At 37.8% G+C, this 24408-nt stretch overlaps 1 protein-coding gene across 1 annotated transcript in view; it reads right to left on the reverse strand.

Moving 5' to 3' along the window:
* INPP4B (inositol polyphosphate-4-phosphatase type II B) overlaps positions 1 to 24408 on the reverse strand; it is a 268967-nt gene that overhangs the window by 195340 nt on the left and 49219 nt on the right. Inside the window, exon 3 of the mRNA XM_018074089.2 lies at positions 7732 to 7816. Within this exon, the coding sequence (XP_017929578.1) occupies positions 7732 to 7816 (85 nt within the window). The remainder of the gene's footprint in view (positions 1 to 7731; positions 7817 to 24408) is intronic.

The following is a 24408-nucleotide window of genomic DNA, read 5'->3' on the forward strand; positions in this document are numbered from 1 at the left end:
CACAGTGTGATCTGGTACTGCATCTGAGCCATGAGGGCAGTGACCTTCAAAAAGCTCCTAATTAAAAAAGCTGATAACTTTGCTGCTGCTCTGGTAAGATCTGCAGCAGCAGAGGAGTCTACTCCCTTCTGTCACTGACATCAATGATCCAAAAGTTTTTTTATTTCATAGTATTTTGGAGCTACCAGTGGGAAAAACTGAAAGGAAAGTCATGTAATCAAACAGGATCAAGACCAAAATTAACCAGCATTCTAATTAAAAATAAACAAAAACAAAACTAACACCTGATTCTACCACTCAGCCTTTAAAAGCACAGACAATTTTAATAAAAGCAGTTTAGATATCCAAGATACCTTAGTGAAGGAAGGACTGTCAGAGAGGTAAGCCAACACTTAACAATCAAAATACAAATATATTGAGGTGTTCTTTTCATTTTGGCTCTTTATCTTTAAATGTAAATAGGAACAGTGATCTTGCCTTGAAATATCCTACCACTAGCTAGATAAAAAAACATCTGCTTTGGGAGGAAATCAATGTTTTGCAATTGAAATCATGCTATTTATATTTACCTCTTAGCTGTGAAAATCAGACTGCCAAGCACAAAAGGCATACTGAATCACCATTAATATGCATGCAACCAGAAATGGATAGTGAAATGCAGTAGGAGTGGGCATAATTCACTGTATTCTGATCAAACAGGTGCCAGTTTTGAGATGTGGAAATTCATTCTAAACTATCACTTCAAAACACTACAGTCTGCTATATTTAGATCTTTGGAGTACTCTGACAGATAAGTTAAATTCTAAAAAGCATATGAAAATGCCTGAAAAATACTCACCACTGCAAATGTGGAAAGTTTTATTCTGCAGATCCAAGAGTAGGTAAATTATCTATTTCCCCTACTGTTTCAAAGCATGTAATCACAGAATGGTTTAGGTTGGAAGGGACCTTAAATATCATCTAGTTCCAATCCCTTGCCATAGGCAGGGACACCTCCCACTAGACCAGGTTGCTCAGAGCCCCATTCCAACCTGGCCTTGACAACTTCCAGGGAATGGGCCAGCCACAGCTTCTCTGGGTAACCTGTGCCAGTGTCTCACCACCCTCACAGTAATAATTTTCTTCCTAATATCTAATCTCAACCTGCCCTCTTTCAGTTTAAAGCCATTATCCCTTGTCCTATTAGTACATGCCCTTGTAAAAAGTCCCTCTCCACCTCTCTTGTAGATCCCCCATTAGGTACTGAATGAACAGTTTATGTACAAAAAGTTGACATGCCAGAAGAACCACAACGTGAAAAAAGCACACTGGTAAAAAAGCCTGTTGCAATAAAGGAGCACACAGGTTTATTTATATAATAAAGATCATCACCTCTTTTCTCTCTGTTGTTGGCTATTATTTTACATCAGCTGCATACAGTAAGCCCTAACAAGCTCAGACACTTAATTCCAAGTTTCAGTAGGGAGGCAAAACTTAGCTGATATGAATCTTTCTGAAATTAATGGACCCACAAATGTAAGCAAGGCCTCAAATGAATGGTAGACATATCAGAAGAATTATAACTAAATAAAGAATAACTAACGAAACAATTATTACTACATGGTTAATTAATTATATTAAATTGTTGATATTTCAATAAATACTAGATATATTAAAACATAAAAATATAATTAATGAAAATAAATGCAGTTGTATTTCATAGGTGGACAAAAGCACTTTATACTTTACAATTAAGAAGTTACTGCAGAAAATACAGGTACACAACCTCCAGAAAGTTAAACACAATGGTTTTCTTTGCAAAACAAGCATTGAACTTACTAGTCCTAAATTCAAAGGAAAATTAGATATCATTCTATATTTATCTCTTTTTCGTCTTGAACTGAAGCTCTGCTTAGCTGGGCAGGAGTGCTGCTTTACAGTGACATTATGGAAAGCTAATGTGGTCCAATGGCTTTACTGCTTCAGGCACTCTCTGCAGTGGGGACACCTTGCAAGCAGGTGCTTAGCAGCCCCTCCAGCAGCTTGTCCACCTTGCTGCCCCCTCCTTATTTCATTATCAGAGACTCAGCTGGAGGCAAGACCTGAAGAAGCAGTGAAAAGCAAATGTATCTGCTCACAGAACTTTTTCTGATCAGGACTCTGTTCACAAACAGTTCTTTTACTGAAGTGTGATCTCAACAAGACTTTCTCCCACAGAAGTCAGCATGGAAAGTTATGGTCCCACAGGACTTCCCAGCAGCTCAAACAAAGAACTCAAGGCCCCCGCTCAAACAGGACTGCTGTCAAATAAGGGAATAGCACAAAGAGCAGCTTACATCCCCAGTGGCACTGGAAAGCTTTTTCTACTCTAACCCAAGTGCCTAAAATCAAAAATGTATTTTCATGCTAGTTCCATCATCCACAGATAACTTTTCCTTCTTCCAATTATTTCATAACAAAACCTAAATTTTCCAAGTTTTTCAATTTAACAATATCAATTGCCCCTTTTGTTCTAAGTACTTTGACATTACAGTTGTTTTAAAAATGAAAACAAATTTCTTGTTAAAAATATCTCAATGATGTACCTCCTAATTTTTAAAATGTACTTTATTGTAACTTTAATCACAATCTCTTAGACAGAAACCAAGGCTTCAGTGAATTCAGAAATAATGGAGTCACCAAAAAAAGTTTAGGCAGTTATTGGAGCTGACTCTTATCTTTCAAAAGACTGCAATTTAATGGAAAGGCTTTCAAAATAAAAACATAATAAAACAAAACAAACAATTCCGCAGGGTAGGGGGAAAACACTTTGGTTTTACAGTTTTTTCACTGATTAATCTTCATTTTTTCTTTAAAAGTTTTTATTGGTTTATTTTACTAAACATACAAAAGTGACAGGAAGATTGGTACTCTCTGGTTTGCTTTATTTTCCTTCATGAGAGTTATAAGCATAACATCATGTTGAACCAAGCAAAAAAAGAAGTTACTGAGATTATTTAAATAAAAAAAAAAAACATACAAAGCCCATGGTCAATGTCCAGGATGACAGCCTGGACTTTTCTAGAAGTGCACTACTTTTCCTCTTATGCCAATATGCAAAGTAAGAGAGTTCAGAAAGGTTAAAGGTTGTCTGTCTCTTCACACACACCAGCAAAAAAGTAATTCTCACTTGCTAGCTCAGCAGAGGAAAATGGTTAAGAATATCAGTGAGTCACTGGCACTCTAAAATATAAAGCACCATCAGAGCTAACCACCATATGCTGTAACAAAAGTAGAATGGAAGCTTTGATACGTAAATTATATCCGCAGGATATTTCTAATACAGACATCAGAGGCTTTTAATTCACAAAGCCGTCTGAATTCTATATGCTGATGCATTTCATGTTCAAATTAGTGGTGATGAAATCATCCCATGGTTACTCATGATGCTATGTTAATCTTCCTTTGGAAGTTAAATTTTCAATCAAAGATAAAGAATTTAATTAAAATTTTTATCTTCAGTGATTTTTTTTTTTTAAATTTTGCAATGATGGAATGAACTTATATAAGATACCATTATAATCTCCATTTAAGTCCCCACAGAACCTCACCAAGAGTCTGAATATTTGAAATTAATACAGCATGGTACCCTAGGTTGACTACTGCAGTACTTTGTTTCTTTTAATACCTGTCAGCTTTCACACATGCCACATTGCTTCTCCCCTTTCATCAAATATCTCACCTATGCTGGAAGCAATGCAAACCACAGAAATATTTGAATACCACAGTGGTATCTCAGGACCCCTGAACAGAAACACCGTAGCGTTCACCAAAAACACCAAGTGTGGCCTTTGCAAAGCAGAGGACTGCTTTTCCTGAAATAACTAGATCATATCTCTGGCTAGACCATCAGTTTGCCTTAAAAAAGGCAGGATTCAGAGATCTTGATTCTCTGCATACATTGGCAAGGGTAACCTTTGCATATGCCTCAGTTATTCCATCCCTACAACAGGGAGTGATACCTGCCTGCCTTTGCAAGCCACTACTATTGAGAGAAAAAGCTCCAGATTAAGTGGTTTGCATACTACAAATGGCAAAAGGGAATGCTTGCTGTCTTAAGGATATTCCCACATACAGGCCTTTTTTTTTCCCCCCCCGATTTACTGCAATGTATTTTAGATGACTGTGACCTTGTACCAAAAGCTCTGTCTTCCTCCTCTGTTCCTTGCCTCCCTCCCCTCATTCCTCACCAGCCCTCCCTGGATGTTACAGCTCTTACCTCCCTAGCTCTCACCAAGGGACCACACACAGTAATGCAATTAATGCAATCTTTCAGGAATCTCTTTTCCTGAAACAGAGAAGGGATTTACAAATCAAGAGAAGGCAGCCCTTGCACGATGCCTCTCGCATCTGCTTTCGTTTCACTGTGGCTGTGTCCCTTGGGTACATTCCCAATTTTGTGTTGTCCAGTGCCACACAGAGGAAAGGGAGGCAGAGTTCTTTGGTCTCACCCATATGAGGCTCTATACAACACAGTGGTCAACTCAGACTGCTCTTGGGAGCAGCTCAAACATCCAGCCATGCAGCTCCTATTCCCTATTCCAGGGAAACATAGCAGTGACCAAAAACCTACCAACATTCTGTTCCTGATTGCTTATCTTATCTGCTCTTTGCCCTTCTGCTCAAACACTGACTCCTCTGGAAGTGGGCAAAACACACTTAGATGCCTGATGCAAACTAACCGGGGTGTGTTGGCCTTGGCCAGGTCCAGCCACCCGCCCCACAGCTCACTCACTCCCCCTCTTCAACAGGGTGGAGGGAGAAAAGAAGAGGCAGCTCATGGGTCGAGATAAAGAGAGGGAGATCACTTACCCACTTCCATCATGGGCAAAACAGACTCATCTTCTGGGAAAAATAATTTATTGCAAATTAAAAGAGGAGAAACAAATACTTTTTCACTCCTCCACTCCTCCCTTTTACCCAGCCCCAACTTCACCCCCAACTCCTCTGCCTTCCCCACACCCCAGGCAGTAGGGAGGTTTGAAGGCTGGGGCGATATGGTCAGAGCTCCTCTCGGCTCTTCCTTCCTCCTCACACTTTACCCCCAGCTGTAGCGTGGTCTCTCCACAGGCAGCAGGGAAGTACCCACTCCACTGGGATCTCTCCAGGAGAACCTTTGCTGGGGTGCCTGGAGCACCTCTTCCCCACCTCCTGATTTCAGGAGTGAATCACACCCATGTGAACTACGTCGTTCAATCAGATCCACCTCACACCAGTGTCTGACCTGTCCTGCTAATGGTGACCCGCTCACATCACAAGGGCATTTAAGCCATCAGCCACATATGGACTGAAAGTTCACCTAACAAATCCTTCTGTTTCCTTCCAAGGTCCACTTGGAAACCTTCTGAGCTAGGCTGCTTTTTTGGGAGCACTACACTTGAAGCACTGACAGGATTATCTGCTCTGACTGCCTGACCTCTTCTGCCTTCCCCTTATGTTTCAGAGCCCACAGTGCCCCGAGGTGATCTTCAGCTCCACAGTATGTTCCATGAAAGTGTCCTTATTTTTCCCTCCATGTTTACTCCACTGCCCTTTATTATTTTCTCTTCCTAGATATCCCAGCCACACCACAAGGTAATCTCACAGATCAACTCTGTCTCTTTTCCTGGAGCTTCTGCTGTGCTCTGGTAGAGCTCTCCTCCATCAGTTCCCCAAGGAATTTGACACTGTGAGCAGGTATGAACTCCTATTCTGCTTCCACCTGAATCCTCTGAAGTCCCAGATACACATTCTATAGCTGGTTTTGGTTCCCAATAGCCCATGAATCTATTCTTCTGACAATGCAGTTAGCTTTTCACAGTCAAAGCCCCCACTGACAAAGTTCTCTTCCCAGTTCCTGAGTTTTTATTTTCTCCCCCATTTTGTCTTCTGAATTTTATTCTATCCTACAGTATATGGATTATTATTTCACTTCTTTTGGTATTTTATCTTCATTCAGTACACACACAGTATATCATCTTCATTTGTCTTCAGTTTTGTTCTAATACCTCCTAACAGTCTGGCTTTCTTTTCCCATCCAACAAATCATCAGCCAGGTCGTTGTCCTTGTTCTCCGGCACAGGAAAATTGCCAAGTTTGAAATACGTTTCTCCTCTACCTGTCTGTCTCTTTCTCTATCTCTGTTAGGTCGTGCCCCAGGCATTCATTCTTGTTGGCTCTGCTTACCTGAAGTTTTCTGTACTGTTTTTTCTTCTTTAATATGTTTTTAGAGGCTGGTTAGAATGCTACCCTTAGCTCTGGTGACTACTGACACACTACTGACCTTCAAAAACCTTGTTTTGGGAAGTCTGTGTCTCAGCTAGCAATTTCTGTTCCTAACTATGCAAGCATATTTCTTCCTGCACACATATTCACAGTCTCTTTTTTCTCCACAGGCAGCCTGAAGTGCTTACTCAGTATTCATTGTTGTCTACTTGCACAGCTTTTGGGCTTAAAATCTGCCAGTCTCGCTGCCACAGAAACCGTCCTGTTTGCAGGCTTCAAAGCTAATTGAAAGAGTCCTGTCAGCAATTACAGCTGTATTCTGGGTTCAGTTCAGTAGCATTATGTCCAAGCACTGTAAAAGAAGTGCCACAAGGGAACTGACACCACTGTATTTATACTCATAAAGTTGATTATTCTATGAATGAATTGGACTCATTGAGGGCACAATTAGAGAAGTCTCAATTTGAGAGTCAACAGTAAACATTTGGCTCTTATAGTCAGGAAAGTAATGCTTCCAAATCCAGAAAGCAGTCCTCTTTGATGCAGTGCCTCAACAGCAGGCACAAAACACGCCATTTCATTCCCTACAGAAGATGCAGGATTTGAGCTACTCCCCAGAATACTACCCAGAAAAGGATAAAATCCACAATGAATACATTTTAAGTCCTGCCTTCTCAAACGTGACCATTCACTAAGAATTACAATCAGGTGAGGCCAAAAATGAGGACAATTAATGCAATGTTTCCCTTGAAGTGGGCTGGCGATTTTGGTGAGTATAAGAATAGCTGATAGGAACCTCTATTAAGCATAAAGGTGGTCATCAAGCCCACAAAGGCAGCATAACTTTTTTTACCTCTGGTCTTAGACCACCACAGCTACCAGTAAATAGCAAATTGATCTAAGGACTTGAAGACTCTGCATGGTATTTGCAAGAATCCATGTCAAAAAATTTTTAACACAATCGCTATTCGAGATGTTCCTGCAGAGAAAACTCTAAGTCAGCATTTTCTTCAAATAAATTCTTTCCCCTAAAGCAAGGATTCTGGCTTCTATGAAATAGCTATTTTTATTCCTGTTTTAAACAATTTTAAAAATGAAGAGTTGATAAAAAGTGAGAAAAACAGGAAACTTCTCATTTAATAGGGAGTTTAGCAATGATTAATCATTGAAGAACGAGATGAATTGGCTATGCATCAGCATAAACATAAGCCCCATATTGTACAAAATATGTGACAAAACAAAACCTCAAACTTCTATTTATTGTCAGAGGAAAAAGATGACATGACTTTCACTTGATTTTAGAAAAACAATAGCTTTTAGGAGTTTCTTTTAGACATGAATTCAGAGACCATCAGTATTTATATGTATGCATCGAACAGACAACAGGATACACTTAAGCTAAGTTTTTAGCAAAGTTTCAATGCCTGGGTGGTTGGGGGGGCTTATTGTAATTTTTGTTGTCAGAAATAAAAGATTCACACTGAACACATTGAGCTATGCCTTACTTACTGAGAACTATTGAAACATCTGCTTTACTCTTGAACTCCACAACCCAGCAGCGCTCCAGGATTACCACTTCAGAGGCATCAGAGCTCTGTGAGACAAAGATGAGAAAATATTAGGATTTGGAACCTGACTGGGAAGTCCTTCTGTGTGGCTGTTCACAGCTGATGCAACATGTAGACACAAAGACAACAAAGCATAATAGTCACCAGGCAGATGGATACGGGCATTCTTTAATTACTAATCTGTGCCATCCTACTTCAGCTAGATGAGTTATAAAAGGAATGAACTGTTAGTAAAGACCATGCAGGAAAGTTCAAAAAGTAACTCAGTAGTTTTTTTGGTTTTTTTCATACTTTGAGTTTTCAAAAGTTTAGATGCCACTTCATTCCTAAGCAAGTCAGGCAAGCCCAACTCATTCAAACTTTCCTATTTACTAATAAGGCTGAATCAAATGTCAGATTCTATTCAAAGAGTAGGATATTTTTCAAGCGAACAAGATAACATGTAATCTTACAGAAGGCATTTCTCTTCAATTTTTATTTGAAAGGGATTTCTTTATCTTTGCACGAAATTTCGAATATGGTCTCTGGCTATGCAATTCAAATAGCATTAAGTGATATGGACCCATTGCAGAGTGCAATAGGATACAAATTACCACTATCATTTTTTGTGAGTGCTTTGCAGAGAAGATGCAGACTCTTCTAGTTTAGTACGTGTGACTCATTTTTCAGCAGAGTGAAGCTATCAATCACTCCCTCGGAATTAATCTTTTTTCCCCTTAAAACTTTTATCACCCATTTTTTATCCCTAATATCTTGTAACAAATAACCCTTTAGAACATGCACCCATTCATTCCCTTCATTCCAGGTTTCCAACACGAATGTCACAGAGCTCATTCTCTACTTCCGTGAGATTCTGCAGGGATTAATGTAGAATCCTATTTTAACATTCCTTCCTCAGGTGGTACTTTATTCTAAGTGATCCTAAAGATGAAAAATTTTTCATATTGTAGACCAATTTTACCAAAACCCTGAACTTTAGTTTCACATACCTGACACTCAATGAATTCATAAAACAGCTCATATTTATAACACCTGCCTGATATGCACAAGTTTTCTTGTCCACCCCTTTCTCTGCATTTACATTGTGTTATTTGGCCTGCTAGAAGCAGAAGCAAACTTTTTGCCAAGAGTTTCATGTTCATTTTCAAAGGGATGCATTGACCCTGCATTTTCTCACAAAAGGACCCTTAACTTACCTAGTAGTACCATGAGTAAATTAGTGAAAATTTAATACAGTAAGACTGTAAGGCTGACTAGTAACACAACATGTAACACTTGAAAGTCTAACAATGATTTCCTTGAGAAAGTCTATATTTATTCACTCTCACCTTTTACCACTTACTAAATGAATACTCCAAACCTGGTTATCAAAATACAAACCAACATCCAAAGGCAACAAGAGGTTAAAATGAAACATGAAGCATGAAAAAGGAGCATGAAAAAGCAGCACATTATGTTTTATTGAAATGTGCCAGAAGTCAAGAGAGAAGCTGTAGTAGACTAAGAAAAAGCAAGCACACTTCTCTAGAAACCACTTGTAAATTGATTTCTTTGAAATATTATTCAGGTTGGGCTGGTCTAAAAGGAGTGTATTGTCATGTAGATTGAAAAAAAAAACTGATTTTTTTTTTTTTTTTAAAGAGAGAAAAGGAGAAAGTAGTGAAACAATACAGTAAATTTTGGGAGAAATACAAGTGCTACTTTGGGAACTTTTTAACTTATAGAATCCAGCAAGTTAAGCACACATGGTAACTCAGGAGACTCTCAGGTGCTATCAAGTCAGGCGTTCTTTGAGGTTCTACCAAGGAAAGCAAAAGTCTTTATGAGCAACAGCTAAAGTCAGCTTGGGAAAATAAGCAATAATAGTCCAAAAACCAAACAGGAGACTAATTAGGAAGAGTTCTCCACTATCAGCAACGATGTTGGTAACTATTTTAATTCTTTAGATTTTGAAGCACCGACATAACCTCCCAGATAAACCTCACTTGAAAAAGTGTATAATGCAGCCTGAAGTTAACAAAGGTTTAAGACTATCTAAGACTCATCTGTGAATACAAAAAACCTTTTACCGGCTCTCTCTCAAAAAAAAAAAAAAAAAAGTCAAATGATTCTTAACACCTTTTCCACTTTCCATCCCTGGAGAAAATGGTTCTGATGATGATATTAATGCTCCACAGATGAAACACATAAACATGAGAAGTCCCCAGACCTAACATTTCCTCCAAAACATACATCTGTGGTAAGTGAAAGCCTGTCACTATATAAAGAAATGCAACTCCCTGTTGGCGTGGCTTTCAGGCAAGTCAGATGTTCACAAAGGCCAGGAATGAAGAAGCATAGATTCCACATAGTTTGCTACAGCTGCCAAGACTTAAAGAGTTCATGTTTTGATCTGTATATGATAGACATAACACAGGTAAATTGGCAAGGGCTTAGCAAAAATAGCCTTCAAATAATTAACAAGAATTTGTGTCAGCGCAGTTTTTCTCACTATGCAGTTGATATGCAACACTATTTACAAATGAGAGAGAGTAAGATTTCAAGCTCTCTGTGTTTTAAGACAGCAGATGCTAGAGCATCTTTTTATAGACAAGTTACTCTACTCTCTGCACCAGTGGAAGCTGGAATGAAGCAGTGTTGCAAGTTCAATGAATCTGAGTGCTTTTCCAAGATACACAATCAAGAGCAGTGATCAGAGGACGTGCATTTCTTTTTTCTGTATGTGAGAGGGAACAAGAGGGGAAACAAGACAAAGGGATGAAAGAGCATAGGGCTGCCAGAAAATAAAGCACATGTTGCTGCAAAACATTTCCTACATCCTGACACAAACCTGAAGAAACATACCTTCAGGATCACTATTATGGCAGACTTTTCATCATTTAGATGAGCTATGCTATGCTCTGTCACACAAAAAGCTAACAAGAAATTTACTTACAAATGAAATGACAAAACTGTAATCAAGGAAACCATTATGCATATCTGATAGAGGATTAGCTTCGTTTTTCAATACCCGAAGAGATCAAAAATTTCTCTCATTTCAAGTGCATAACATGAGCTCATCTGGACTAGCTCTTATTTTATTTTCTTCTAGGTTTTATTTTAATAAAAGAGTAAATTCAAATGATCTGGTCTTTATGCATGGAAAATAGGATCAAAATCAGATCTGTAATACTGTGTGAAGACCTAATATATTGGGGTTTTTTTCTTCCTGCCATTGGTACTCTTGGATAATTGTTTTAAAAACTTACTAGATCAATCCAAATGCCAAACAGCAACTAGACTTGGAACTATTACATCTTTCTCTAAATACTGACAAGGTCTACAGGCACAGCACCACCCCACAGGATGTGGAAATTATTTTAAAACACTGATTTGAGGAGGCAATTCAACAATTCATATATCTGAATTAAAATATCACAATGAAACTGCTCAGGAAGAGTCCCCAAATCTAGAATTAGCAGAAACCTTTTCAATTCACTTTTGCCAAATGATTGGCCAAGATTTGCTGTCAGGATGGTGGTGTAAAACTAAGGTACTACAGTAATAAGTCCATGACTGTCTGCTGTAATTCATGAGTTTGAGAGCACTGAAGACACTCCACTCTGTGGAGTCCATGTCTAAAGCTGAAGAGATGGTCACATGTATGAATAGGTGTCTGCTAACTGCATATTCACCCCTACATAACTGTACATATCTCTTTTTGATGTAAAGGAAGTTTAATTGTACCAAACTGACATCTATCATTCAAGTATTTAGCTCCAGATGCACAAACTGGAATTTGTGACTATCTTATTGCAGACTCCAGCCTGCAAGGTTTCTTTGGACTGGAGAGAAAAGGAAAAAAAAAAAGGAAAAAAAAAGAAAAAAAAGGAAAAAAAAAAGAAAAAAAAGAAAGCTTTCAAAAAATGAAAGCACTGGGAAACTTTTGAAATGTCGAAGAGAACAGCATGTTTCAGCTATTTTTGCATTCCTGTAAATCTGACTTGATGTACCGTTGTGGGAGGGGGGGAGAAGTGTGTCATCATGAACTGGTTTTACAATAGGAGATTTGTTGCTGTAGGGAGGGAGGGGGGAAATCTACTGCTAGGTATGGTATATCACATAAAGAACTAAACTGACAGTTAAAATTAGAAGTGACATTCCAACCAATTCCTCTGTGTTAAAACAGTTAGGCAGAAAAGTAAAGCCATAGCACTGTAGAGAGAACAAACACTACAGAAAGTAAAAACTCCTCTAATAAGACATCATTAAAAGCCTCCACAGTCAACTAGGAGTGAGGGTGTGCATGTAGTGTGTGTGAATTTCACAGCTTATTTCTTTTAAAAGCATATATTCACAAACTTGAAATAATTAAATCAAAAGCCTTATAGACTAGGGATGCTACATACACCAAACTACTTATGTTTTTTTCACATCAGTTATTTTCTGCCTGCATTTAAAATTATTCTTATGATTAAAAAGAGTTAAAGAGAGAATTTTTACAGAAAGGTACCAAAACATATCTGAAACAGAAAAAATTATAGTCACATACACGCGACACAAAAGGTTATGTAGCAGAACAAAAAAAAAGAAAAAGAAAATACTTTCAGTTCTTACTTGCTATTAAAGAAAATATTTGCAATAGAAGAGTTTGCCTGAAAGGACTGGTAGCAGCAGGTCAAGTTATTTTGAACCCACATCACCTCTCCCTCAAACTGCAAAGTCATCACTGTCCCCCACTTATTAGAAGAATATATAATGGAAGTCTTAGAGGAATAGATGGTGACTGAGGAAGCCTGAAAGACCAGGTATTTGGGCATCTACAAGGCTGCTGTCAGTAACATACAGGCTAAGAGCCCACCTTGCAAGAATGGAAAGCAAAGTGCCTGCTCCTCATGAGGGACCCTTCCCTAGTTCAACCATGTGGCTACAAGCCGACTGTGTAAACGTGGCTCAGAAAATCTCGGTGCCCTCAGACTCCTACCCAAGGCTGACTTTTCCAGGAATAGAGCCAGAAGTCAGTGAATAGATGGGATGATACAGACACCACCTCTCAGCACACCTACAGTGTGACCAAAGGTCTGTAACACACCACGGCACTCACGATAGCCCAGCACCAACCTAACTAGCTCTGACACCAACAGCAGCAAAGCCCTCATGGCATTAAAAATAGCACAAGCTGTACAATCTGCCTATGATGCCAAGTTTTTACAACTTCCCTGGTACTGGTAAATGAGCTAGTTAGCTCAATAATGTGGGCATGTGCTCAGGTCGTGCTTTTGACTATGTTATAAACATTACCACCTACATTTGCTATTTCAGCGTTAGCGCAGACAAGGTTCATCACTCCACAGATAAAGCACAGCATTTTTATACGTTCAACAAGAAAAAAAAAAGGAACAGGAATTATCAGGGTAATATCATTCATAAACAGAAAAGCTAATATAGTCTTAAATTTATTTCAGTGTATTTCTACAGCAGTATGTCCATCACCAAATAGAGTAAAAAAATTGTTCTGATTTTGAGGTATTAACAAAGGACTCCACAGCAATCACAAGCGTGTAATCTGCAGAATAAAAAACACCCCTTTAAATGCTCACAATCAGTATTCAACTATCTGAAATCTCCTTTAATATTATATATTCTTCTACCATAATAACATTCCCATCCTGTGTCTATTAAATAACGCAAAGCCTACGACCCAAGCTGTGTGATAAGGAAAAATATGCTTGCTGGGCATCTGATGAGGTGCTTCAATTACTCCAGGCAAGCTATAACCTGGTAGTTCATTACAGCCACCTTTACAAACTGTCAGCTCACTGAAAGATACTCACATCATCTTTTACAAATAATGAGCTACCCACTGTGATTAATCCATCATGCAACGCTACCCGATACCAACTTCAAGCTGACAATATAATACCACCAATCTGCATTCACCCTGGAAAATGTTGACTGACGTCACTAAATAACTTCTGCAGAACAGAAAACAACCTTTAATAGACTATTACCTTTAACAAATGTGAATACCTAACCAAAAGTAGTTTCTTTTTCAGTCTGAAAATGCATTTGTAATAATAATAATGTACAAATATACATTAATTCAGTTTATTATTTCAGCTTAACAATGAAAATCTCAAATTACCTTTTTCTACCAAAGTTAGTTATACATAGTTTAGACACAAATTAGTTAAGTTTTTCAAAGTTACATTCTGGTGCAAGACTCCAGTGATCTATCACAACACATACCTCGGATAACACACTTTTTGAAAAGAAAATTTTCCTGCTTTGTTCTACACTTTTTGGCAGTTATTTAAAATATGTGGTAACAATCTTTGCTCAGTTCCCAATATATTGCCTTTTTACTTCAAAAACGTTAAAATACCCTCACTACAGCTTTGCTCCCAAAGAGATTACAGTGATCCTGGGAATGCCTAAGCACATGCATACTTAACATAAAAATGACATACAATATTTCCAAGAGAACAGCTGTATCAGACCCAAGACCCATCATTCTACCTACAAGTGACATAGGAAGTGTTCAAGGAAGAGAAAAAGCAGGGCAACCACATGCAGTCCTCTTTCATTTCCCTGCTGTTTTCACATCAGGGTTTTTCCTCAGATGCCTTTTCCAGTCACTAACTCTCAACGATACTCCTCTTTCCCGAGAGCACCTAGAATTTTTCCAACACATTTACTCTCAGCATGTTATCAAAAGCAACTTCAGTATTTCCACTACCCACTCCAAGAAAAACCACCTTCTTTTGTCTGTTTGCAATCCAGTTTCCCCAGCTTCACTTAACATCACACTGGAAGAGGCAATAAACCATTAATCTTTACCTCCTTTTAGCTGTTAATGATTTTTCAGATTACTATCAGAGGTCATCACCTCTTACACAGGCTGAAAAGTTTTATCTCCTTCACTCCTTGTCCTGAAAACTTAAACAGACCTTTCTCTGGAACCTTCCCAGCTTCTCTATGTCCTGTGAGATGAGGGGAAATGAACAGCACGGTGGATCTTTACAGACAGAGTTCTCCGCTTTGTTCTCTCCTTTCCCAACATTCAATTTATTTTATAGCCCCAACTGATTATCCACTTGCCCTTCTAATGGAAATGTAACTCTCTACAGATCTCATTTGGGGGCAGAGAGGCAGGAATTAGTGCAAAGCCCGTTATTTTGATGGGAAACTTTTGTTATTTTTCTTCACATGCAACTTCACACTTAAGGATGTTGATCTTTATCTGCCACTTTATTGCTAATTAGTTAGACTTCCATGGGCATTCTACGATTACTCACTTGATCCCCCCCATCCTGACTATTCAGTTAGTATCAGACTTTCTCACCTCACTGCCTACCTTCTGTTCACCCCTTATGCAGATGTGACAGTACCAGGCTCAAGACATATCCCTGCTGATGCACTCCACTGTAAGAACTGCCCAAGCAGTCACAGTTCCTAGACCTTATATTTTATACAACTAGTCATTCATGTCATAGGAGAGAGGAAGCCTAGCAATGGAGTGATCAGCATTATTTGTATCAGAAGGTGAGAAAAACTATATTGAAAGGCAATCAAAGAATGTAAGTGTATCAAGTGAACAAATATAGTTGCTTATAGAACCGTTTTGCCTGTGCTCTTGGAAGTGAAAGATGTTTTGAGGAATCATACAGATCATTGATTTAAATGACGCGCAAACTGCATGTGCAATTATTCAAATACATTTCAAATACGAACATCACGACCGACAACACAAATTACAGCACAATATGGCATTTGAAAAATATTTCAAGTGCAGAGAAAAACAAGACCAAACTACATTTCACTGGTTGGCCTCCAACAAGTAGGATGTTGTGCAAATTAACATTGCAGAGAACTGTGTTTTATTTAAGACTTAGCTTCATGCAGCACAGAACTCCAAAAGGACAGCCTCAGGATGAAGCTTTTAACCCTTCATGACAAAACACACTTTTTAACCTTTCTTACATTTTCCCCTGAAAGTTTTCCCAAAGTAAAAAAATCAATCCAAAATTCACTACATGGTATCAACCTTTCCCATAACCTTCAAATAAAAAATAGAAACAGAAACAATGCAAAAATTAAATTATTTGAAGATTTTTAATTATAAACCGTAAGTGCTAATATATCCAATGTATGCATTGTAAAGATAACTCCTGCTGTTCTGATTCCTTGGACTGCTCACAGTTCACTTTTATTTGACAGCAAGCTATGATTCCCTGCCCCAACCCCTCTGAGCTTTAATCTTCTTCACAGCACTTTCAAAAGCAGCAAACAGAATATTTTTCAGGATGCTTAAGACTTGCACGCTAAGAGATGGCTGTTGTGTGATTAGCTATAGTCCCTAAGAGGATCAGAAGAATTCCTAGCAGACCTGTAAATTGTCATCAGGCCTAACGTCAGCAAATACCATCTTCTAAACAGAGAACCAAATAAGGCAAGTATTTTAATTCTTTGGAAGCTTCTTCGTGTTAACTTCCTCGCTCCTCCTCCAGCATTCGGTTTTCCTCTCATCTCTTTTTTGCAACTAAAGAAATGGTGGCCCTCCAGACCACTCCCAAGCTCAAAGGGGCATTAGAAGATATGCCAGAGCAAGGTGTGCTCTGCCTTTAACCTGCATGTCTGTGTTCTTCGTAAGAGCAGTAGAATTAGGCCCTTAAAATACAGCAGATATGTATATGGAATATCATTTTTGAGGAAAAACAACACAAAGCCCTCAGACCACATTGAAAATTGAAGCCATTACAGCCATGGAAAGAAAAATGAGGGCTTTTTTATTTCCCAGAAAAAAATTTTTTTCTCATATTCCCTTGCAACAAATAAGTCACTCAACATAAAAGGCAGAGTGAGCAATTCATGTGTGCACACCCAGAGAAAAACCACCTAGGTTATAAGCTCTCAATTTAGAAAGCTTTCATCATACTCTTTGAAATGAGAGAGACTTACTAAATCTCATCAATTTTAGTTTTAAAAAGAAAAATGTTTCCCTTCCCTCCTGATTAACAACATTTTATTTCAGACATGGTAGTGGCTTTCTGGCCTTCAGGATTACATCTCAGGAACTCTCTCACCAAACAGGACCTAGTAAAGCATTCATAGGACAAACTGCAGAAATTAGATGCTTGGGAATAGAGACAAACATTGTAAGCAGCAAGAATAATTTAGTCAAAATTATTTAGTCAAAATAAATATCAAAGGAAACGGTGAAATCTCACAAATATTAAACTCACTCCGCTTTATTCTGACTAAGCAAATTTTTATATAGATTTTGGAAACACAAGTACCTCAGCACAAAAAGGAAAATACCTTTTGCTTTACTAGAACATCATGTATTCCTATTTTAGAATATTTGTAAGGATGGTAACTAAGCATGAACAAATGTTTAAAACCAAAGCACATCCATGGAGACAATTGACTCAGGACAAAACCAGCCAGGTGTCAGCAGAAGGACACTTCTCATTAAACAGTTGTTTCATCTCTAGGCTCTCAGGCCATCCTCCAGGGAAACCTACAGAGCACTTCTCAAATACGAGCTTTGGAATGGAAGATGCAGTTTTACAAGCAACTAAACTGACATAACAGCAAAAATTCATAACTCTGCCAGATACCAAACACATTCAATGGGCCAGAAAATAAAATCTATGGGCTCAGTGTGATCTCTCCCCTCCACAGACAACTCCTCACCTGCCACCAGCTATAAACTGCCTGTCTCTTACCCTCAGGAGGCTTTCTCAGCTCTTCCCTCCACCGAGAACACCCTGTCTTCTCTCCTACCTCTTCCCTTCCCAGGAGCTGCCTTTTGTTTCCGAGATGGTAAAAGTGATCTGTATTTAAGTGAACTCTGAGCGATGGTCTTCATCTTCTACCCAGCTTTGAATACTGAAGGTTTGATTTCAGACCTTAACAAGGGCATTTGTGATCAAGAACTTGTCACTTCTCAGCTGTGTCTCTTGGTCCAGTAAACCCCACAGCCTCCAGCTACTGATCTTTACCGTGTTCTTGCATCAGATTCATCCCCACCACCATTGTTCAGAGTAACTATGCACAAAAAGAAAATAGGAGTAATGAGCCCATAAAAGAAGTTTTAGGAAAGGTATTTTCAACAGTTAGGAAAGAAAGATCAATAGCTAAGTATGTGTGAGCAAGGAGGGTACCCACATGTTTGAGCGGGGACACCATCCCATGTTTAAATTCAAACTACATTTAGTGACTCGATGTGCAGTTCAAATAAAGTTTTCAAAGGTACCTTTCAAAGAGTAACACTGGGGTTTCTAACCTATTTAACAGAGAATCTTTTTTAAATAATGATGAGTAAATACATTAAAGCAAACTTTTATCTGCACCTAGACCTATTCCACCTTGTCTCTATAAATCTCTTCTTTCTACATTTTACAAATATCAAAGTATATTTAACAAGAAAACCACAAAATTCAGTCCCAAACTGCAAGCTCCAGCTATGTAATCTCTATTTGAAGCCATGGGCATGAAGAACAAAAGTGTCCACCTGCAGAAACTACTATCAGCCTTCCAGATTCTCAAATATTAAAGCATCATGTTCTACACTCAAAGCAGAAAGAAAAATGAATAGAGGCATTATAAAAAGTTAGATTATTCAAATGCAATTTAACCAGAAACTGACTGTTGATTACAGCATCAACAAGCCTTAAATATTTCTTTATTTACATCTAAATACTGTTTCAATACAGTTCATGTGCTTCAATGTAGTGTAGAGTCTGAGGTCTACAGTACCACATTTTGGCTGTAAACAGCAAGCATAAAAATGATTGTTAAAATCAGTAGTAAGTGACAAGCTCTAACATGCCTATAAATACATATCCTTCATAAAATCATAATAAATATAATTCAAATCACTGATTCAACACGTGTATTCATAAACATAACAAAAAAATAAATTACAACTTCCATCTTTTAAAGCATTCCACTTAAACATGGAAGCTTTGTTTAAAACAGTCTACCAATTAATAGTTTAATTCAGGTTTTTCTACTCACTGGGAAAGGACAGCTAAATGATTAGTGCTTTCACTTCCAACAGACACTTTAGTTTGTGTGTTATAAATGATTTTATCATAAGGTTGTGAAGCAGTTTCCACATAAAGTTACTTAGTAGTACGCTTATAATGACACAAATAATTTAAGATTCAAGTTGAAGAGAACTTTTGCATTTCCTAAACTAACATTACATGAGGAATTATGGTTTAAAGGGAAAACATCAGGACTCCTACAAAAAAACCCCAAAAAACAAAACACAACTGTAGAAAGAAAAAAACAAACAAACCAATAAACCCAACCCCACCCACCAAAACCCAAAAACTTCACACAACACCTCAGTGAAAGTAAACATAGTAAAAAGAAAATCTTCCAGAAAATTCAGTAGATCAATTAGTACAACTGAGGGCTCTCCACACCTTCAGTTAGAAATGAATCAACTTGTTTTCAGGCTAGTACTCTGAAATAAAAGTTCCCTTTCAGAAGTTAAGAGCTTGTATTAAAGGTTATTAATGAAAACTTAGAAAAGCACTTTACAGGAGAGGAAGAAAAAGAAGATACATGTTGATACCTGTGCACAAGAAGCAGATGTTGGACAACTGACTGATTATTTTCATTTCAAACATTAAAAGGAAATTTTAGAATAGTCCATCTGCCATTTAAGTGAAAACAGAGCATCAGTCTTTTCTCTAGTCTGTTTTTCATCAGTCTGTCACCTATTTTTATTTAAGAACATTCAGTAAAAGTGGCCTACAGACAGAGATGGAAAAGCTTTCCCAGGAAGGTATATGGAAGAAACAATATGGAAAGGAGTCACTGAGGTAAAATTTAACACTAGACTCAAGACAAAGAAGTGCTTGCTCTTTGGAAGGAGTCGTGGCTGTTTAGGAAACTCACATAAAAAAAAAAAAACAACAAACATATACACACTGTTTGCTTTAAATTCCACCATATAAAGTTGAGAAAAAGAAAAGTAAGGCTATTTCACAGAATTTGTTTCTTATGAAAAAAATGTCAGATCTTACCATCACTGAGATAATTGTCTCAATTTGCTTCAGACTTTGTTCCAGTAGTCTACCTATTATACTAAAAATGCTGCACAGTAGAGAAACCAGGCAAGAACAGAAATATTTTGAAATCTTTGTTGTCTTCCGGGGAAAGAGTATTGCTTACCACTCCAGTTATGTCAGTATGTTACAAGAATTCAAACTGTTAATTTCTTAACCAGATTACTTTGACAGATAAAGAACAACATTTACATCACAACAGAACTCAGAAAATTAAAATTGAAAAATGCCTAAATAATTAAACAGACTGCACAATAATTGTTGCATCTGCACAAAGGCCCACACAGCACAGTGTGGATCTATGATGGCAAACAAAGGAAAATAAATGGGGAATTCTTTAAAAAAGGGCAAGCTCATCATCATAATTCTCTAAAACACCTCCAAGCTTCTACTAGCCTCGTTAAGGGACTTTTCTAAACAAATGGGCAACTGTGTTTCATCAATTTGTATTGATTCCTTCAGCATTCTGCATTTGTCAATACATTCACTTCTTCTAGATTTTTTTTATAAGTTCCTTAATTTTTTTCCTGGTGCTACCTTGGCTTTTATTTTAAATAACTTTCTACAAAAGCCATTCTTCTAGTTTGCTGTACTCCCACGACAACCACAAAGCAAAAACAAAATCCCCAGTAAAACTGTATTTGAAAACACTTGTAAATATGCAGAAAGCATACAACATGGATACATTTAATGCAAGCAAAGGACTATATGGATCACTACAGAGTTCCTACAAAACTACATATATTCCTTTCATTTTTACCTTGGAAAATTTGAGTTTGGCCACAAAACACAAATCAAACTAATGCAAGAATCCTATCCTAATTTTTAGAAAATGTTTTAAACTTGTGGCACATTGGCTAAGTAATGCTGTGCAATCTTGTTTGGAGAGACCAATTCCAGCAGACAGCAGATCATCCTCAAGGAAAACTTTCTGTACAATGTTCTGATACTCTGTCTCAGGAGTCTGTGCATTTGAATAGTCCAAAGAAGAAGTCAGAGTTTGCTGGCAAAAGTACACATAAACAAACATACATTTATTACATACTACTTATGTATATTACACGTATATAATATATTATATATTCTATTACTAGGTTAAACTTATCTCACCCCAAGTATGTACTGTGACTAATTCCAAATACATTTGTTTCCTGGGAAAAAGAAACAAAGCAACAATTTTAATATTGTACAGTTCACCTTTTTTTTTTTTTTGGTTGTTGGTTCATATTGCACTTGCAGGTCTCTTGATAAAATATTCTAAAATCTCACCAGCAACAAACAGCAATTTGACTGCATGTTCCCTGAGCAACCAAATGATGAATTGCCTTTAGCTTGCCCTTCTGTATTTTCCTTCTTCTTCAGTCATAAAAAGACACCTACAAGTTTCTGAAACAACTACGTCAAATACTGAACTACAAATAACAGTAATTAAGTTTCCCCAAAGATTTTTCAGAATAAAAATTAAAATGCATTCATGACTATTATTAAAAGAAAGGTGCAGCTGAGAGCACTGGATTAAAAATGATGAAGCTGTAAAGTGTTCTGGAAATGTCAATGCTTATTGCAACATAACACTGTAAAAACACCTTACAGAGCCAAGTCTAACCTTCATCTGGGCTTCACATTCTCACTTGAAGCTGTAACTACAGGTCTCAAAAATGGGAGAAAAAAACCTAATTCCTAGAGGTCATCATTTTAGCACTTCTCTCAAACAGGAAATAAAAATCTTTCCAGTTTACATTTTAATTGCCTAAGTGCAATTTCAGCCACAGTATCCCCCCAAAAACCCTAACACCACTCAACCCCAAAAAAGCCACACACAGCCCCTTCTTTCTTTATAGACATCAAAATACACAAAATCCTGTTTGAAAATCTGTTTCCATCTCTGTATAGCTTTCAACTGTATGCAAACACAAGGATATATGTCCACAAAACACCACAACTGCACATGCAAAGTATCCACCTGCAAATAGATGCATATACAATGCTAACACAGTGTTACACATTGGATCCTTTGTGGTTTTAGGAAGAGTTCTCCTTGGCCATGTTGCCAAATGCTTCCAGACAGACTTTCAAGAGCAGTTCACGCACTTAGGGAGCAGCCAAGTGAAATGGTCTCAATGTAAAATAAATACAGTGCTATTTCTCATGCTTCCACTTACTAGTTTCATTTTTCATCCAGAGCAAAACAGAAAAATGTTTCCCAAAAAAACTTTTTACAAACAGTTATCTCATTTAACAGCCTCATCACTGCTCTGGCATTTAGCCACCCTCAAAAAGCCATTTATTGCTTCATATACCGTCTCACTGTAACTACTGTGCCTTAAACACTGAGTGAAGTATTAGATATTCCCCAGGAAAGTGATGGAAATGACAAAACATAAAGGGCAACCAGCAATCCAGGGTATAATAAAATAACAGCACATTAAAGAATTAGTACAATATTTGTACTCAGTTGCATAGAAACCCTGTGAAGCTACTTACAACGTTGACTTTGGTACCTAATACATCTATGACATTACTACTAATTTAAATGTCAAGGCAGCTAACAGTGACTTTTCACAGTGTTACAGAAGGTGCATGTTTATCATACTAAGATGCTGTAATCACATCTGATAAGGTGTGAGGAGAACCCACCAGCTGAACAATTCAAAGGTAATACCATGAAACCATTTTAGGACGTTATGAGCTTGCAGACAGCCTGGTAAAAAAATATGGTTGACAAAGCAACATTCCTACACGTACATTTTCAATTGTCTTGGTCAAACACCACTTAATCCCCACCAACCAGAACCCGGAGATGAAAGCTCTCATATTTGTGTTGTCAGGAGATCAAAGGAATTCAATGCCCAGCTGTGGTCCTGTATTTCTACTCAAGAGTGGGAATGCAAACTATTTCCTTCTCTTTTGGAATTTTAAGGGAAGAAAAAAAAAAAGGCATATTTTGTACTTTTACTGGAAGCCCTACAGATTTCTGGCAAATTCCTGTTTTGGGGAAAGCCTGCAGCTACCAGCTCTCTCTTTACTCCATACATTAGGCCTGGAGCCATATCACCCTAAGTCTTCCCAGGCCATAGGTCCTGGCCCCTCTACCACCTTCATCTTTCCAGAGTTTGGGGCAAAAGGGTGGATAAAGCTGTCCAATATTGATTTTGCCAATCAAGTCCTCAACTCAAAAAACTTTCTGGGAAGTATCAAACTTTGACTAAGTGGATTCTTGTCCCTTTCAAATTGCCACGGACTTATATCCAAACCAAACCAAACCAAAATTAGACAACCATATTTGACACTTGGTAAAAATATAAAAAGGAGATATCTATAATTCCATTCAGATCCTCTCATCTCTAATAGTCTTCCTCCTGCATGAGTCTTGTTCTTAGTACTTATTGGCAGTAGCAAGCAAAAGAAAAACTTGACAGCCATATGAGTCTTATCTCCTTGCACAAAAGTTTGGCATCGCTCAGGGCAAGTGCACAGCAAGACTATCTCAACATGCAAGACACATGGACAGTGATCTTGATCAGAGATGTTCACGAACAGACCAAGAGGAGGGGAAGGAATGGGTATAAAAGCAGCAAGGAGAAAGCCCAGCAAGTTTTTCAAAATACAGAAGATTATTTAAAAGATCTGGCTCCAAGTGTCATTTCCAGAGACAGCGAAGCACTTCTGGAGGGCTTTTTTGTTTCATTTTTCCAATATCAATAAACCAAAGACATGAAACCAAAATTAGGACTTTAAGCTTTTTTAAGCTTATAGCTATAATTACTCTGCTCTAAGGACCCAATATAAATGCAGTAATTTCTGAGGAAAAAAAAGAATGAAATTAGGCTCATTCCACCTAATCTTTCTCACAATTGCCAGGGACATGCATGATCAGTCTTTGTTAATTCTTTACCACAGAACTTCTCCTCCTCCTTGTGTCAAAAACTTATCGGAAGTCCTCAAGTAAAAGAGAATCAGCTTCCCAGAATATCTTATCCATGTCAATATATTAAAGACGAGAACTAAGCTACCATTTAACCTCTTCTGCCGCAGCTAAACCGAAAAACACTGAGCACTTCCTTAAACACAGCTAGAGTTTAATCCAGGCTACTGGCTAGGAATGCTGTGCAGCAGTATCATATCAATAAGTTCACACACACAAATAATTCTAAATTTTCCAAGGCTGACTCTTTTATGCAGTTCAATCAACAGTTTTGGTATCCCAACTCCAAATCAGAAAACCACTGGAACCAGGTGTGCACATAAAAACCATACACATTGCAAATGCCCCCTCTGCCTCTCTCTTTTTTTAATCAGTGCTTAAACTGGAAGTTTGCCTTTAGGAGAAAAAGCAATGTTTTTATGCCAAAAGTCAATGTATTCTCTTCAACACACCTGTTGAGCACTTACCTGAGAACACAGACACACTACGAGTAACACAGTAGACAAGTCTTCTAGAAGAGACAGGAATTTTTCCATTAAGATATTTCTTATATTCATTTTTTAGTTGTGGAAAATATAAATAAACTTTTCAATAGCCATGTTAGTGTAGAGGAATGTCTTGTTTT

The sequence above is a fragment of the Manacus vitellinus genome, unplaced genomic scaffold (assembly GCF_001715985.3).
Source record: "Manacus vitellinus isolate BGI_N305 unplaced genomic scaffold, ASM171598v3 scaffold_0_pilon, whole genome shotgun sequence".
Lineage (NCBI taxonomy): Eukaryota > Metazoa > Chordata > Aves > Passeriformes > Pipridae > Manacus > Manacus vitellinus.